The 18916-nt window shown below is 37.6% G+C and overlaps 1 protein-coding gene across 1 annotated transcript in view; it reads right to left on the bottom strand.

Moving 5' to 3' along the window:
* The window catches only part of LOC111078555 (Down syndrome cell adhesion molecule-like protein Dscam2), a 150345-nt gene that overhangs the window by 39521 nt on the left and 91908 nt on the right, over positions 1–18916 (bottom strand). The window contains 3 exon segments of the mRNA XM_022373290.2: positions 16032–16168; positions 16234–16438; positions 16516–16765. Of these exon segments, the coding sequence (XP_022228982.2) occupies positions 16032–16168; positions 16234–16438; positions 16516–16765 (592 nt within the window).

Here is an 18916-nt window from a genome sequence, read left to right as displayed (position 1 = left end):
GGTTGCGAGCCCAACTGCTCATTGGGAACAAAGGAACGCGATCAGGTACCAAATGTACAACCCTTTTTCGTTTGCTTTGTTCCCAATTGGCAGTTGGGCCCGCAACCTTCCAAAACGTATTTTTTGTTAAATTTTTTCAGAGTTTTTTTTTTTACTAGAATTATGTGAAAAAAACAAGAGCTACCTCTGAAAAAAGCTTTAAAAAAAATACCAGTTTTCAAAACTTCTTTAAAAAAAAGTTCTGCCATAGAAAAAAAAAAAAGTATCATCAAACCATTTCTAAGCATTAAATCTTCAAGAAAAAGTTCGTTTTGTTCCTTGAGGAAAAATCGTGTTGACTAGTGTAATCAGAGCGCTCAATATCTTGTTAAGATTAATTAATTAATGGGATTATGCTGATTGTAATTTGAAATGATATATGTAAAGTCAAACATAATGCATTGAGAAGGAGTGTTGAATATGTAAACATAAACAACGCACTGTGTCTTCTTTTTCCTTTCTGTTATGCATTATCCAGCATAACTAAATATGTATGTATGAGTCGCAATGAAGCGGCATTCTCTCGTCTCCCTTTTTGATTTGTATTCCGTCTGCTTTTTTTTTTTGATATTAAGTTACTTTCAACTGTGATTAGTTGAAAGATTTATTTGGCCTCCACGTCTGATACGGGTTAACGCCACCTCACCTCCTATTCCGTCTGCCTATGACAGACATATTTTTGCTCTTCATATTTAGTCACAAATAAATACCACAACGAATAGTCGACATGTTGAGACCTTACCGGTAGAGAAAGGGTAGAAGCATACATTGTAAGTATAATTTGGCTGGTCTTAATCAGCTGTGGGTGTGCAAAAACATCAATTTGGCACAATTTAGACGGCCACCTAGACTAGCTTATCCCTTTATCTAACGCTATTTCTGTCTTGCAGTGTACATTTTAATATATGGACAATCAGGTTCCTGGTATTATTATCCATCATTTTAATGTTGCTAAAAAAACAAGATATTTTACAAAATAAAAGTTAGATACAAGGGTAATCTTTCGATAAAAATTATATGTATACGAACTCTTGCTACCATTCGAGATATGCAAAATCTTCTGATCTCTTTCTTCTTGATTGACCTACGACAAATGGTTTCGAGGAATACATAGAATATGTTTCAGATTAATTCAGTGATTTTTTCGTTCCATTTTACGGATACTTTATTTTAATAATGTTAGTGTAAAGCACTACAGCAAACAAAGGAGGCGAATATATTGTGGATTCATGCCGGGCTCTAATTTTTATGAATCTTCGATAGACATATTTACATATTCAACACACTAATACACATGATTGAACGCGTATGTATGTACATATCCCTTATTTTATAATTGGTGTTGACACTATACTGAAGATAAAAGTATTAGGCAAATTTATAAAATTCTTACGCATGAAGCACGTTTTTTGTATTTTTTATATAATTAACAATGGAAGAAATTCTATTCACTAATATGGGATGTCAAACTTTCACATGCGTTTGTCATTGATAATTTTTTTTTGTCTCCACTTTTTTGTTACTTTTGCACTTTTTTTTACAATATTTGGCAATTGCCTGCACTAATTTATCGTCTGCACTGCACCAATAAATGCACAAAACACGCATGGAAAGAAGCGTCATTTAAGCCCTATCGACAGTTGTGCGGACAAAAAACGCTTTTGAGCCGGAAAGTACAATCCAACTGGGACTATTTTCATTATTGGGCTTTGAGTTTTGGTCAGTTCATCATCCTGGCTATCGCATCCATAGGATGGTTTAGGCAAATTCTCATATATTTTGTAAAATATGATGTTCTTATTATAGCACAAAACACGAAATTTGGGAGGAGAAACTGACCAATTCACCAAAAATGCTGGCATAAGCCTCACCACAGGTGTGATTTTTGACTCTTATTATAGAATATTTCAATCAACACATCTTACTTACTTATCTATACCATAAATTTGTAAAAAAAAATCTGTGTGTAAGCGGCTATCTCCGCAACGCATGCACCAAATTGCTGTTTTTGCTGTTTTTTTTAAATGATAGCCAGCGTATGCGGAATTCTTTCTTTACAAAAGTTTTCACTTTTCTATAAATATAAATAAAATATAAAATATAAATCAACGGAACAATGATGCAACAACAACTGCAAATGAACGTCTTGATATTCAAAATCTACAAGGTGTTGCGTTCGCGTACAGTAGTGTCACCGATTACGCTACTCATAGGCAAATTATTATTGGTCCAATGAACGACCGTTGTCGCCATTGTCAGGCCTTTAAAATTTAAAGGTGAAGCAGATGGGATGTGCTGTGCGAGTGGTAAAGTGAAATTGCCTGAATTAGGCAGCTCACCACAACCATTGAGCACATTACATAATGGATTGACACCTGAGTCTAATCATTTTTTGAACAATATACGAAAGTATAATTCGAGTTTTCAAATGACATCTTTTGGCGCCAAAAATATTATAAGAGACAACGTCATGCCAACGTTCAATGTAATTAAATAGTTTTGTTTATGCAAATTGTACGTTTGTTCTCATTCTATCATGTATTTTATTAAGATTCAAGGTCAAATATACCATCGAGCTGGCTCTTTGTTACCTTTCGACAACGCAGACCACCAATTTTTGCAATTATATTTTATCGGGAACGCGGAAGACGAAGCTGATCGTCGGTGTGCCATTATTACTAACATGCGGAGACACATTATTTTCGATTTGCAAAATATGTTCCATGAGCACAACGAATTGGTTTAGGTTTTCAAAACATCGCTTGATCGAATGCCATCTGACGATCATAAAATTGTTATCTAGCTGATAAAACACCGGTTGGCGAACATGCAAGGCGTTTCAATGCACAAACAGTTGACGAAGTGGCAATAGTCATTGTTGGTGAGCAATTTAATAATCGTGATATTGTGCTTCATCGTAGAAATGAACAACTTGAACGTGTATCCGAGACTCATCACTGTTATGAAGCACTACAATATCCCATATTGTTTTGGAGCGGACAAGATGGCTATAATTTCAACATTAAAACGATAAGTCCAGTAAACGGTCGAGAAGGAACAAAGAAAGTTAGTGCTATAAATTATTACGCATACAGGCTGCAGATACAGCAAAATCAAGACAACCACATATTGAGGTGTAGAGCACTTTTCCACCAGTATATTGTTGACATGTATGCAAAAATTGAATCGGAACGGTTAAATTTTCTTCGATTCAACCAAGCCAAATTACGTTCCGAAGAGTATGTTCATGATGCCATTAACAACGATGGTAATGCACAAAACGTTGGAACTATGATAATATATCCGTCATCGTATGTTGGAAGTCCACGTCATATGTTTGAGTACGCGCAAGATGCGATGTCATACGTTCGCCGTTACGGTCGACCACCTTCACGTGTAATCCGCAATGGGAAGAAATCTCGGAATTATTGTTTGTTGGCCAAACATCGAAAGATAGCCATGATATTTTAGCACGTGTTTTTAGACAAAAATTTAAATCACTCATGAATTTAATTGTCAAACACGGTGCATTTGGGTCTGTTCAATGTTGGATGTATTCAATTGAATGGCAGAAACGAGGTTTGCCTCATGCGCATATTTTAATTTGGCTGATTAAAAAAATAAAGCCGAATCAAATTGACGATGTGATTTCGGCAGAAATTCCAGATCCGACAGTGGATGCTGAATTGTTTGAAGTGGTCACCAAAAATATGATTCACGGTCCATGTGGTGCGTTGAATTTGGAATTTACCCTGTATGGCTGAAGGGAAATGCTCAAACGTAATTTTTGCACTTTTGTGTCATCGAAAGAATACTTGATTCAGAGCGTGTTTCCAAATATTGTACAAAATTATAGAAACCATGACTGGTTAAGGGAAAGAGCAATTTTGGCCGGAACAAATAAAGCTGTCAATGAGATCAACGCATCTATTTTGAATTCCATCCCAGGAGAAATGGTTGCATATAGGTCGGTTGATTACACTAGTCAACACGATTTTTCCTCAAGGAACAAAACGAACTTTTTCTTAAAGATTTGGGGCTTAGAAATGGTTTGATGATATTTTTTTTTTTTTCTATGGCAGAACTTTGTTTTAAAGAATTTTTGAAAACTGGTATTTTTTTTTAAAGCTTTTTTCAGAGGTAACGCTTGTTTTTTTCACATAACTCTAGTATCTTACGTCTGGTTGTAAAGAACTTTGCTATTTTGAAAAGATAATTGACGCAGCTAGAAGTTGATGCCAAACACTTTGTGATTTCAGCTTACCGTCTGGGAAATATAAAGCATTGAAATGCAAAAATGATGATTTTTGTGGGGTATTTTTTACGAAATTTTGACTTTAAAAACTCAGGAAAAGTCGAAAAAAAATTATATCTTGTGTTATCTATTTTTTTGTGTATAGGTGCGTTAATTTGGCGTCGTTTAAGGTATCGCTCATTAAGATCTATGGAGACACTTTGGAGCTAAAATTCGTTAACCAAACCTAAAATATGGAAAAAATGAACAAAAAATACCTTTTTGAAGGCGGCGGGCCCAACTGCCAATTGGGAACAAAGGAACGCGATCAGGTACCAAATGTACAACCCTTGCTCGTTTGCTTTGTTCCCAAACGCCAAATTAACGCACCTATACACAAAAAAATAGAGGACACAAGATATAATTTTTTTTCGACTTTTCCTGAGTTTTTAAAGTCAAAATTTCGTAAAAAATACCCCACAAATATCATCATTTTTGCATTTCAATGCTTTATATTTCCCAGACGGTAAGCTGAAATCACAAAGTGTTTGGCATCAACTTCTAGCTGTTTTAATTATCTTTTCAAAATGGCAAAGTTCTTTACAACCAGACGTAAGATACTAGAGTTATGTGAAAAAAACAAGCGCTACCTCTGAAAAAAGCTTTAAAAAAAAATACCAGTTTTCAAAAATTCTTTAAAAAAAAGTTCTGCCATAGAAAAAAAAAAAAATATCATCAAACCATTTCTAAGCCCCAAATCTTTAAGAAAAAGTTCGTTTTGTTCCTTGAGGAAAAATCGTGTTGACTAGTGTTATCAATCAATTATCAATTAAGATGATGTTGTAAATTATCCAGTCGAATTTCTAAATTCATTGGACTTACCTGGATTGCCGCCATACTATTTACAAGTAAAAGTTGGAGCCACCATAATTATGCTGCGGAATCTTAATCCACCACGACTTTGCAATGGTACAAGACTTGCTGTGAAAAAAGTTATGACTAATTTACTTGAAACAACTATTTTGACTGGGAAATTTTGTGGTGAACACGTTTTAATTCCGAGAATTCCGATGATTCCGACTGACATGCCATTTGATTTCAAACGACTACAATTTCCGATTCGTCTTGCTTTTGCTATGACTATTAATAAATCACAAGGACAGTCGTTGCAAATTTGTGGTTTAAATTTGGAGCAGCCGGTAGATTGCTCACGAGTAGGCAAACCCTCGGCATTAATTATTTATTGTACCGACGGCAAAACAAAGAATATTGTTTATCACAAAGCGTTGCAATAAATAAAATATGTCATTACATCAAAATTATCATTTTTTAATTTTGATGAATTCCTAAACACTAAATTCATTTAGTAAGCAGCGAAGCGCTCGGGTCTGCTAGTGTATGTATGAACTTTGATACATACTGTGTATATATGTATGTATGTACATCCAAGTACATCTTAAAACACATGTGTTCGGCTAAGCGCCGGCCCATGGCAGCACAAAGAGCAGTTGAGCATATGTAACATCTCTTAATGTAACGTCTCTCTTTATGACCGTTTCGTTTGGCTTTGCTTATGCTCTTGCTGGTGCTTTGCTCGTTCTCGGCGTTCGTCAGCCGCTGTGAGGAGGCTCGTCAGGGAAAGCAGAAGGCACTTCAAGATCGATCATCACCGTAGTTCAAAGTTTTCATGTCTAGCACAGTGACCTGCCTGCCACATAGTTCTAAACTCTCATAATATAAATATATCGCTTTCAACAGTCTTGAGATCGGTAGTCCCTTGAGGGAGGAGTTTGACGAATGCGTGGTCATGCTGGACATTAGCATGAAGCGGGAGTTGAACAAGCGGCAGCCCACAATGCTCCCATGCTCAACAATGCGGGCGGACCATGTTGGAGAGGCACCAGCTACAGTCATAGTGCGGAGTCCCGAATTCAGTGGGGGCAACGCGCAATATTCCGCGTTTTGGGGCATGTTTGCCTCTATAATTAACAAAGATTTTGAAAGAACGAATGTACACCTACGATCCTGCCTGAAAGGACCAGCTCTAGACATAATCTCTTCGCTAGAGTTCAGCCACGCCAGCTCTGGACCTTCTTAACAAACTGTTCAATAACAAGCGTCGAATATTTCAGGCACATGTCACTGAGATTCTGGGTGTGCAGCGTATTGAGAAATCGTCTGTTTCCCAACTCCGGTCATTTTCAGATACTGATACTTTCCAGAGTATGGGGACAAAGGAGCAGATTGCTGACTGCATTCTGATACATAGCCTGCTACAGAAAGTAGACAGCGCCACACAAGCCAAGTGGGAGGAATGCTCGTCAATGGATAGCATACCCACAAGCCAGCAGTTTACCGCTTTTCTGGAGCAGATATGCCAACATTGCCAGAGGAGGTCAAGAGCACGCTAAGGGCATGTAAGTTAACACTCCACATCAACTGCAGGGTATCAATGGAATTCTATTTGGAAGAACGCTGATACCGCACTGAAGTGGATGGGCGGCATAACGTTAAAATGTTGCATAAACATCCGCTGGTCGCCGTCAACGTCTGCACGAGCTGCTGACGATGCAGATTTGAGGACCTCTGTGCGGCAGCGCTGCTCGAGCTGGAGGGCGACCACAATTTGCCATTTTTTCCTTTTATATTTTTGCATGCTAGATTTGATCTGATTCTGAACCGAACCAGTCGTGCCGGTAATAAACATTCATACTAATCCCATTCTTTTATTGCCGATGGCTGACGCCAATAGCAATCGGATACACTGCCTAGTCGCAACTACCTTAAAGCCGATTGCCTGCGCGCTCTGCGGCGATACCAGATACCGGACCGGATGCTTAGTGGTGCTTCAGTTCGAGTCTCCGTCCTACACTTCTAAATCCATTTTGGCCCAGAGTCATCGACGCGACGCCGGGATTTTGCCCACTGCCGTAATCAGCGTGAGGAGTCGCTCTGGGATATTGATGTCTTGCCGTGCCCTGCTCGATTCTGGATCGTAGGTGCATTTCGTTACTTCTCGTCTGGCTCAAAAGTTGCAGCTACAGAAGACATCCGTCCAAGTCGGATGTTTCCGTTTCTGGTCTAGGCGATTCGTGTGGATGCTGCGTTGATATCCAACTGGAATCACACGCGTCCAACTATGCCGCGACCATTACGGCGGATCAGAAGTTTTACCAGTCCAGCCAGTTAATATTCTGATTGGAGCGGCTCTGTTCTTCGAGCTTCTATGCGCTGGCAATATCAAGTCGGGAACTGGAATGCCATGTCTTCAGGAGACCAAACTGGGATGGATAGTTGCAAGAGGAGTTTCTCCGTCTTTCACGGCAGCTGCACTTTCGGCTTCCCTATTTACAGTTAGCTCATCTGAAGTGGCCCCTCGCTCGACCCAGCATGGGGTCAGATATAAAGTCCGGAGTTGCGGTGCTGAAGACGTTTCCTGGAGCAACATTAGAATAACAGTGCTGCCAAAGAAGTATGTTCAAGACCCATGCTCGTCAACGGGGGAAGTATCTTCGGCAAAACGCCGGCCCATGGCAGCACCAAGAGCAGTTGAGCATATGTAACATCTCTTAATGTAACGTCTCTCTTTATCACCGCTTTGTTTGCCTTGCTTATGCTCTTGCTGGTGCTTTGCTCTTTCTCGGCGTTCGTCAGCCGCTGTGAGGAGGCTCGTCAGGGAAAGCAGAAGACACTTCAAGATCGATCATCACCGTAGTTAAACGTTTTCATGTCTAGCACAGTGACCTGCCTGCCACATAGTTCTAAACTCTCATAATATAAATATATCGCTTTCAACAGTCTTGAACCGGCCTTGCGTCTTCAATCGACCCATCGTAAACTCTGGCTAACAAATCCGCCCACCTTACGCTATTTTTCGATACAACATACATATTAACTTAAGTACAATAAACTGTGTATATATATTAACTGAAAAAAAGCTCAGTAGCTCAACATAAATATTAAACAAAAAAATTAAAACAGAGGTAAGGCGATGAACATAAACTTAACAATGTACAGCATTGTACAACGATAAATGGCCTGTCGTGAGCGTGTGGAGTGAGAGGACCTTTTTTTTGCAACAATATATCCACCACCACAATTACTTCATCGTCACAGTTAATTTTTTTCTTTTTTTTAATTTTATTTAAACTTTCAAAACCTGCACTGTCTACCAAACACAGCTGATTCCTCAGCATATTTTGGTAATGTTCTACACACTCACGGAATAAAAATGCATGCCTGCATTTCGGTCGACCGAAAATTTCGCAGCAGGCCGGTACTCAGTTCGGAAAAAAGACAAGTCGATAGATACTAAAAGACCAACCGATTGAATTTTCCCAACTCGAGCGGAATATACTCACGCATTAAAAATGGAAGGATACAAGTAGAAACCAGCTAAAAAAAAGTCAGACGAATGAATACAGATTATATGGATATAATTATTTATTCATTTTATACCTGGTACTCATTTTAATCATTTCAAAGGAGATAAAAGCCATGTTGATTAAATATCTCTATGTACCTTATAATAGCTTTTTTATACTACGGTTGAGTGGCACTTTGAGCTCCGAAAGAACAGTTCGCAAAACAAAATCAGGGTTGATATTCGTATCAAACCGATAAAAAGTTTTTAAAGCCATAAGGTAGCAAACAGGGTCTAGGGTCTGTACGGCGGGCAGTACTAAGCTCAGCCTAGAACTCAAATCCAAAAAACACATCACCTAAGAAATTTTTTCGGGAAAAAACTGTTTTCTACGCTCTATACGGAAGGCAGTACTCAGACACTGACCATACAGTATATAAATGTGCCAGTTCAAACAACGAAAGTGGCGCATCTGAGGTGTCAGCGTACGGTCCCAGGCCTTCGGCTCTGGGATCGACCGCGTTCGGCTCATGACATGACACGAGCCGACTGACAGCAAGCATGTATGTCTGTACGTGTTCGTGCGTTTTATTAACTTTAAACAAAACCAAGCAGCTGTCTGAGCAGTTTAACCGTACGGAATGCAGTGCACACCTCTGGTCACACCACTGGCCGCTAGAAGAATATATGACATTTATTTGATAGCAAACAGTTTTTGGATCTGAGTACAAGTGAAATATTTAAATAATGAAGACAAATATAATCATCTAATTAAGGCCACTTTATGAAGGACAATCATATTGATATTATGCTATATTATTTTAAATAATTTTTATGAATATATATTAAATATTGTTTTCAGAACATTTTTCCTTCACGGTGGTCGCCGCAGGTGGTTTCACGGGAGGCGGCGCCATGTGCTGCTGCTGATAGCCAGACAAAATAAGGCCAATTCCTTTGCCAATAAAATATTGGGGAGCCCAGTACATGTCTTGCGAAGAGCCACCCCAGCCGATTAAGATTTTTGATAGTGCAATGATATAAATGGATAGTATTTTATACTGGTATTTATAGTATTTTTAACTTTCAGAACGTATATATCTAGCCATGAAATGATTTTCTCAAAATTTTGCGAATACGATTTTGGAAATATTTTAGTTAAATACATCATAGTCTTCGCAATCGCATTGCTCACAAAAACAGACGACATTTGTAACCTTGCCAATATCTGACCGATGTCAGAACGGGAACTCACAATTTGTTGTTGTTTTGGTTTAAGTTAAATGAAAGTTAAATAAGAGATGTGACAAGATGAAAAATTTATTAAATTGGTTAAGGTACTCGTATACGAAAGTAAATTTCCAATTGTCTCTCTATTATATAAAATAGTTTTGGGTCGTCGTCGACGGACATTTTCTTTTGGGTCGTGGCCTGATATTTTATTAAAAGCATATGTGGGAAAAAATTACATTTATTACCAAAAAATAAGTTTTGCACGTAAATTCTTGATATATCACAGCTTATTTTTAGAAACAGGGGAGTGTAAGTTATGGTGGCAAACACTTTGTTTTTTGTATCTCTCTATCTAAAAAATTTGCAATATTATTAAAGCAGGCAGTTGCGGACTTCTATTGAGCATATTTCTGTCAGAAGCGGTTGTTGAAATTTAAATGGAGTGAAATTTTACAGCCTTTGGCGCAAACCATTGATTTTTTGGATTATCGAAAGTTGTAAGGTATGGTGGCGGTATTCAACTAAAACATTATGTAGATATGAAAATCATTTATTAACGAGAAGGAACGTGTGAGTCGCTTCTGGGGACAGTCAGTATAAACATTTTTGAGCATATGATTTTTTAGAATTAAAGAACTAAAAAAAAAAAATTGAACATATTACATTTTTTTGCTACATCTGATATCTGCATCTACATCTACAATGTATATTTTACATCTAACATGTAGATTATATATGTAACATTTAGATTCTACATCTCCTCCGCTAGGGGTTGCTCGCGCACTGAGCGCGGCAGAGTGTGCGAGCGAGAAAGAGAATGAGTACTGGGTCTGTCTCTGGCTGGTGGAGACGGGGGAACCAACAGAAAATTAATTTCTTCATTCTGGCTATAATTATGATCCGATCTGATTCAGATTCGGTAGATATGGGCATTCTTTACGATACTGCGTTTTTAGTTTTATTGTACCTTTAAAATTGTGTCTGCCACAGATTTTCGTTCTTTGTGGTGGCGGAAGGGGCGGGGCGAAATTTTGAAATACACTTGTAGCAGTGTGATATCATATGAGTCTGGAAACAAAATTTGGTTTCTCTAGCTCTTATAGTCTCAGAGATTTAGGCGCTCATCAAGACGGACAGACGGACGGACAAACGGACATGGTTATATCGACTCGGGTCGAGTACGGGTATAAAAATATTGGAAATGATTTTAACATCATTTTTTGCACGTGTCGCGAACACATTTTCCGGCGATATCAAAATAGTTGACTTCATAAGTTTTCGATCACGATTTGATTTTTTGGCTAGTGTTCCCAATTTCAACGGGCCAACTGATTTCTATACACCATGTAAAGATGATATAGAAATGGAAATATGATTGTATCACAGTCATTCGGCGCGAATTGAGAAAAATACAATAAAATTTTCAAAAAATCTTCACTCTGGCCCTGTTTAAACACATATCCATTTCTGTTTTTAACTACTTTAAAAAAAAAAAAAAAACTTAGAGGACAAAGCACACGTCCCCTCATTAATACTACCGCATAGTAGTATCGATAAAAGATATCGACCACAGCGATAAGGCGTTAAACGGCTTTTTATATATCAAAATATATATATCAAATATATATGCACTGCATTCCGTACGGTTACACTGCTCAGACAGCTGCTTGGTTTTGTATAAAGTTAATAAAGTCCACTTCTTCGGCTGGGGTCGCTCTTCCCCAGGCATATCCTGGCCACCCTAATATTTTATTGGCAAGATAATGTGTCTGACGACACTACTCAATAAAATTGAACTTTTCTTTGCGCTGTGAACAAAAATGACTTTTTCTGATAGATTTCGGAACTTAAACATTTTTTTAGTACTATTTTTTTAAGGTTTAATTTTTTTTGTAGAATTTTTAAAATCTGGTATTTTGTTCATTTTTTTTTCATAGTTAGTGCTTCTATTTTTCACATAACTTAAGTATCTTACATCTCGTTACATAGAACGCAGTTCTGAAAAGCTGACTAATGCAGCTATAAATCCGACCCAGACACTTTCTATCTGCATCTTATCGCCTGGAAAATATTAAGCTTTTAAATTCAAATTTCATAATTCTTTTTGGTATTTTTCTTTGAAATTTTGACTTTAAAAACTCGGGAAAAGTCGAAAAAAATTTTTCTTGGCCAACATTTTCAGTTTTAGATGGACGCTTAAGAGAAACTTGCAGCCGTTTGACCAAAACTAATATTACCTGAAAAATACCGTCCGGTACGTTGCTGGTCCAATGCCAAGGAAAACGTTCAGGTACCAAAAATGCAACAACTTTTCGTTTGCTTTGTTCCCAATTGGCAGTTCGGCCCGCAACCTTCCAAAAAGTATTTTTTGTTATATTTTTTCATGTTTTAAGTTTGGTTAACGAATTTTGGCTCCACCGTCTCTCCATAGATTTTAATGAACAATACCTTAAACGACGCCTTAATAATGCGTCTATCTAAAACTAAAAATGCATGACCAGAATTATTTCTTTTTTTTACTTTTCCTGAGTTTTTAAAGTCAAAATTTCGGGGAAAAATACTGCAAAAAAATAATAAAATTTGAAGTTGAAAGCTTAATATCTTACAGGCGTTAAGCTGCAGAAACATTGTTTCTGAGTCGGATTTATAGCTATAGATATAAGATACTTAAGTTATGTGAAAAATAGAAACACTACCTCTGAAAAAAAAACATTTAAAAATAACAGATTTTAAAAAATTCTTAAAAAAAAAAAATCCATAAAAAAAACCATAGTTCGTTAAACATTTTTAAACTCCGAAATCTATAAAAAAAAAGTCATTTTGGGCCACAGCCTAAATGTCGGGCTGACTAGTGCTATCAGCAGCAGCAGCAGCAGATGGCGACGCCTCCCGTGCCGACCACCGTGAAGACCGTGAAAACAATATTTTTTTTATATTCATGAAAATTAATAAAAATAATATATTATAATATCCATATAATTGTCCTTCATATAATGCTGCATTAATTAGATTCAATTTGTCTTCATTACTTAAATATTTCATTTGGTTTTTATACCCGTACTCAAAAAAGAGTTAAGGGGCATATTAGATTTGTGGTAAAAGTGGATGTGTGTAACGCAGAGAAGGAAACGTTTCCGACCCCATAAAGTATATATATGCTTGATCAGCATCAATAGCCGAGTCGATATAGCCATGTCTGTCTGTCCGTCTGTCTGTCTTGTTGAGCGCCTAGATCTCAGAGACTATAAGAGCTAGGGCAACCAAATTTGGTTTCCAGACTTATGTGATATCCCACTGCTACAAGTGTATTTCAAAATTTCGCCCCGCCCCCTTCCGCCCCCACAAAAGAAGAAAATCTGTAGCCGGCACATTTCTAAAGATACGATAAAACTAAAAACGCAGTATCGTAGAGAACGACCATATCTACCAGACTGCCGAATCTGAATCAGATCGGATCATAATTATAGCCAGAATGAAGAAATTTTCAGTTGCTTCCCCTCCCCCTCCCACCGACGACAACGCAACTCATTTTCCTTCTCGCTCGCACACTCTGCCGCGTTCAGTGCGCGAGCAACCCCTAGCGGAGGAGATGTAGAATATGAATGGAACATGTACAATCTACATGTTAGATGTAGAATAGACATTGTATATGTAGATGTAGATAGCAGATGTAGCAAAAAAATGTAAAATGTAAAATATTTTTTTTTTTCTAAAATTCTAAAAAATCATAAGCTCAATAATGTATATACTGACTGAGTACGGGTATAAGTAGAGTCGTGTCCCCAGAAACGACTCACACGTTCCTTCTCGTTTGTTCTCATATTGCAATGTTTGCTTCGTATTTGCTGGCCAAAATTTATCAAGAGCGAAGAAAAACAGTTTTTCCCCGAAAAAATTTCTTATCGGTTTCATACGAATATCAACCCTGATTCTGTCCGCGAGGTGTTTTTATGGATCTAAGTACTAGGCTTTAAACCAGAGGCCGGCAGCGTCGTATGCACTGTGCATAGGAACAAATTTCGGGAAGCGCAGTCGCCACACGTACAGCGTAAAGACTTTCAGAGAAAATTCTGTCTCACTGACGTAGCGGCAGAGAAACATGCTACGGGCTATGCACAAACGGCTTCATATTTTTCTCGCTTGCCTCAGCGGCAGAGAAGCATTCGTGTGCCCTATGCACAATTCCTCGGCTTTCAAAGCGGCAGAGAAATAAGTAACGTATTTGACTTCGTGTCTGTTGTCTTCGCACACAAACGCACCAAAAAAATGTGTGAGTCTGTGTGCCGACCCTTGCTTTAAACTAATCCGAAAAAATTGTTCAGGGCAACAACAAATGGTGGATTCATACGAACAGCTGTGGCAGCCCGATTTGGTTATTGATAAATCTCTGTTAAATATAACAAAGGCCTTTTTGTATGAGCTGGCACTAACTCGTGGTTATAGCAGCAGTAAATTTTGTGCTTAATAGCCTTTTAGACTGCGGAAAAATGATGCGAGGCGTTTACACCAAAGCCGAATCTTTTTTCGCATCAGTTTTCAGCTATGTTGTTATTGTTTGATGCGACAAAAACAGCTGTTTGCTATTGATACCCCGTATAACTGCAGTATTTTGTAAAAAAATACTAGACAGAATACGGCTAACTTTACGGCAAAACCTTACTTTTGCGAATGTCAGAGCGCCTTGAATCGAAAAGTATGACTTTTGGCTGAAAACGTAAAGCGCAAAAGTAATTGGAAGCCGGAGCCTGGCTGTATATGGGCTAATCCAAACATTTTTAAACCAAAGGCAGAAATTTAAAGTTTTTCAAAATCCAAATGTTTGTTAATGGAATAATAGGATACTTATTCAAGCTTCAAAAGATATGAGCAATATGGTTTTACGGTGGTTTGTTTGTTCTTGGCTGAGGCTAACCTACACGTACCTCTTGATTTCAAGTATTCTTGTAAAAAAAAGGATATTTTCCATGGTCAAAAAAGTGGGCAAACAGTCTTTACAGTATTTAGCGCTTAGCCAATCTTAAAATTTGTTTCATTTTCTATTATTTAAGATACAAATCATATTTGTAAGTTATCTAATATATATTAAAATTTGAACTAAAAATGGGCACACTGTGTGTAATGTACGTAAGGGAAAAAAGGGTTTTTTTATTTTAACAGAATGAATTTGAACAAATTTGTTTTCCAAACAAGCTTTATAAACAGAGTTTTTTATGCACTTTAATCTAATGAAAAAAAAAAAATACCTTCATTACACAATATTTTGAAAAATACTAATGGCAAAGTGTGTAACGTCCGTAACGGCATGAATACTCAAAAATTTTATTTTAATATTATGAGGTGAAAGTACGTGTTTAAATTGGATTTTCACCTGCTGAATATGAATCTGGGCTTCAAATTCGTCTAGGTTGCCGAGAATCCGAAAAACTTAACCTCCCAATAACAAATAAAGTGTGTTTAAATAACATGTGATCCCCCAAGATCCCCCCAAACATGTAATATAATAGTAATGAAATATTTTATACGTTTTTTGTATGTAATAAATTAATAATTTCAAGGTTAAAAGGATTTGTAAATACATAAATATTTTCCATTTACACAATTTGCTTGATGGAAAAAGTGTAACGTCCGTAACGTAACGTCCGTAACAGACAAAAATTACGATTTCTTTTCAACGGGACTACTTATGCTTATTTTCTTTGCTGGATTAATATGGTCTTATATTCCACTTAATTTGTTGTATGTGAACTTTTTTTGTTTATTGTGCAAAATTCGCTAAAAAATGTGCAAATGCATGCGGCCTCAAAGTCGACTTCCATTTTTTGTAACGTCCGTAACGGAACTTTAAGCAAGCATAATTTTTTTTCAAAAACAGTAAACCTTTTATTTTAAAGATAGTTTAAAAGAACGGGCAAAGAACTGCATTTCGAAAAAATTTCATGAAAATATACCAATGTGAACGCCAGCTGTGTCAATTTGAACAAGTATATTTGCGTACGAATGTAACGTCCGTAACGCAGGATTAGCCCATATGTCATTTTTTTATTACTTTTTTTTTATTTGGACGGTATTTCGTTCGGAGGAGACTCTGCATAATACGTACATATTTTATTAGCATACTTCTAAGCTACTTCTTTATTATGTGTTCACATTAAAAATACTTACGTTAGGCAAAGGAAACCCATCCACATACCACACAATTTTTGGTGTCGGATTTCCACTAGCGCTGCATTTTAATGATACGGATGGACCTGGCTGCATAGTTTGCTCAATGAATTTGTAGAGCAACTGAGGGGCAACTTCTGCAATTAATTTATTTTAATATCTAGAATATTGATTTTATAATTATATATTTATGATACAATACCTCCTAATCTTAATTCAGCGGAGCTCTGTGTTGATTCAAAATCGTTTTTCAGAATACATTGATACATTCCTTTATCCTCCTTTACGATAGACAAGATATGAATACGCTCATTGGATAAGAGTCGGACACGAGAACCTGTGCGTAAAGTACCACCATCTTTCATCCAAATAACATTTTGTCTTGGAAATCCAGATATACTGCAAACCTGAAAGCCAATGTGGTTAAATTCATGGTAATAATATATAGTAATAATAATAATAATAATAATTCCACTTTACTCACTAAATCAGCAGTATGACCCAGACTAACTGTCTGTACGACGGGCTGTATGCTTGCGCTTAATGCAGATGTTACAGATAAATCTACTTTGAAAGTTTCGGTTCCCTCTGAATTTGTCACAGTGCAAAAAAAAACACCATTATCGGCTTTTATAACGGCCGATATAATAAGAGTACCATCTTTTGTCTTAGCCCTTCCAGTAGCCAGCATATGCTGGATTGAATCCTCAGTACTTGCACGGTTTGTATGCCATCTGTAAACGATAATATGAAGATTATTCAAGACGGGAAAAAAAGTGTCGACGCGTGTTACCAAACCGATCGCGAGCATGCAGGAAAGATAGGTGTTAGACTAAAATTCGAGGAAAATTAGAGCTAAACACAACTCAAAGAGCTGAAAATGCAAAGATAGCTAAGAAATTGTACTAATTACGGGAAAGGTATGTTAGTATTAGTGATTTAAGAAGAGGAAGGGAATTAGTGGTGGATATTATATGTTAGAGGGAATTGAAGAATAGGACCCTACATGGTCCGAGCAAGGAATAATTTGATCTACAAAGAGGAAGGAACAAAGAAATAAAGTTTCTAGTAGATCTAATAGGAATTATAAAGTTTATGCGGCTCAACAAGTCAGGGCTATTTACGTCACCCTTGATCAGGTTATGCATAAAAATCACCCCAACCTTTTTTCTCCGACGAGCTAAGGTTGGTCCTGGTGTACTTTGTACTGGGGGCCCCAGCGAGATGTAGAGAGTCTTCGTTATATAGGGGTCGTCAAATTCCTTTGACCACCTCTTTATAAACCCAAGCACACCCATGGCCTTATTTACCATGGTAGAAATGTGTTCAGAAAACTTTAACTTTGGGTCTAGTTTAACACCAAGATCATCAACCAAGGTAATTCTCTCAAGAGAACCACTGCAGAGGCTAAAAAGGCCAAACAGAACCAAAAAAGAGCTGGAGCGATAAACTGTCATTATTTTGCATTTCGAGGCATTTAGGTGTAACATATTTGCACAACACCATGACCGAAAGTTATTGAGATCGGATTGCAAGCGAGAGTGAAATGAAATATCCTTATACTGGACACAGAGTTTAACATCATCCGCATACATGAGTACTCGAGAGTTTGTTAGTACTGAAGGCAGGTCATTAATAAAGAGTGTGTAAAGTAGGGGGCCTAGATGGCTGCCCTGTATTAGTCTAGAAGTAACCTTAATAGGTGAAGAGAAGCAGTTTTTGAAGAGGACTCTTTGAGACCTAGAACGAAGGTGTCTAGAAATCCATCTCAAAAGATTAGGCGGAAACCCTAAAAGGTCAAGTTTTTGTGCTAGAAGGGAATAGTTTACAGAATCGAATGCTTTACTGAAATCAGTGTAAATGACATCCGTCTGCAAGTTACCTTGGAAGCCTTTAATGACAAAATAGGTAAACTCTAAAAGATTTGTGGTTGTTGATCGTCGCCTTATAAATCCGTGCTGAGACGGAGATATAAGTGATTTGCAGAGATGTTGCAAATGCAGAGTTAACATTTTTTCAAACATTTTAGGAATAGCGAATAACTTAGCTATACCTCTATACTTATTTGCATCAGACTTGCTACCTTTACTTATGGAGCGGAATAAGAAAAGATTCCTTCCAGATGAGGGGGAAGCATGAAGAGTTAATGGATAGGGTGAATGGTTTAAGCAGGGCGTCGGCACAGTACCTGAGTACACAGCCGGGAACTTCGTCAGGACCTGGTGAAATCACCGGCTTAACTAATCGAAGATCGTGAAGCAGTGAGCTTTCATTTAATAAGGGACTGAAAATGCCGTCCGACCTTAGTAAACTGTATGGATACGGCTGACCAGAGGAGCTTTCATGAGAATAGGTTGTTTGGAAAATATTGGCAAAAAAATCGGCAATTGCCTGATCATTGCTTGCTGGCATATTGAGAAATGATAGCGAGGATGGATGTGCGGACGTTCTACGCGTACTATTTACGAAGCTGTAAAACTGTTTAGGGTCCTGTGAAAATCGTATCCTGCATCGAGATAGGTAATCGACCCGATATCGACCAACAATTCGAATGTAGGATGGTAGGAGTCTTCAGGTATAGTGAGCGGAAGGGCTCGGGTTAGCAACGCTATGGTCGCATCTGAGACAAAGCACAGATCAAGCAATCGACCCAAGGAATTTTTTACATGTTTGACTTGAGACAGGGATAGGTCTACCGAGCCGTCGATAAAGTCATGTCGTGACATGAGCACAAGATTATTAGACTCGTTTACCGAAGACCAATCAGTACCTGGCAAATTGAAATCACCAAGAACTAGCATATGGTCTTTTTCTGATAGCGAGGAAGAAACAGTTTTTAAGGCGGACAGGTGATGCTCGTATATAAAGATATCCGAGGAAGGTGG

This window comes from Drosophila obscura, unplaced genomic scaffold (assembly GCF_018151105.1).
Source record: "Drosophila obscura isolate BZ-5 IFL unplaced genomic scaffold, ASM1815110v1 contig_46, whole genome shotgun sequence".
Lineage (NCBI taxonomy): Eukaryota > Metazoa > Arthropoda > Insecta > Diptera > Drosophilidae > Drosophila > Drosophila obscura.
Note: the sequence above shows the minus strand (reverse complement) of the source record. Positions and strands in the feature narration are given on the sequence as shown.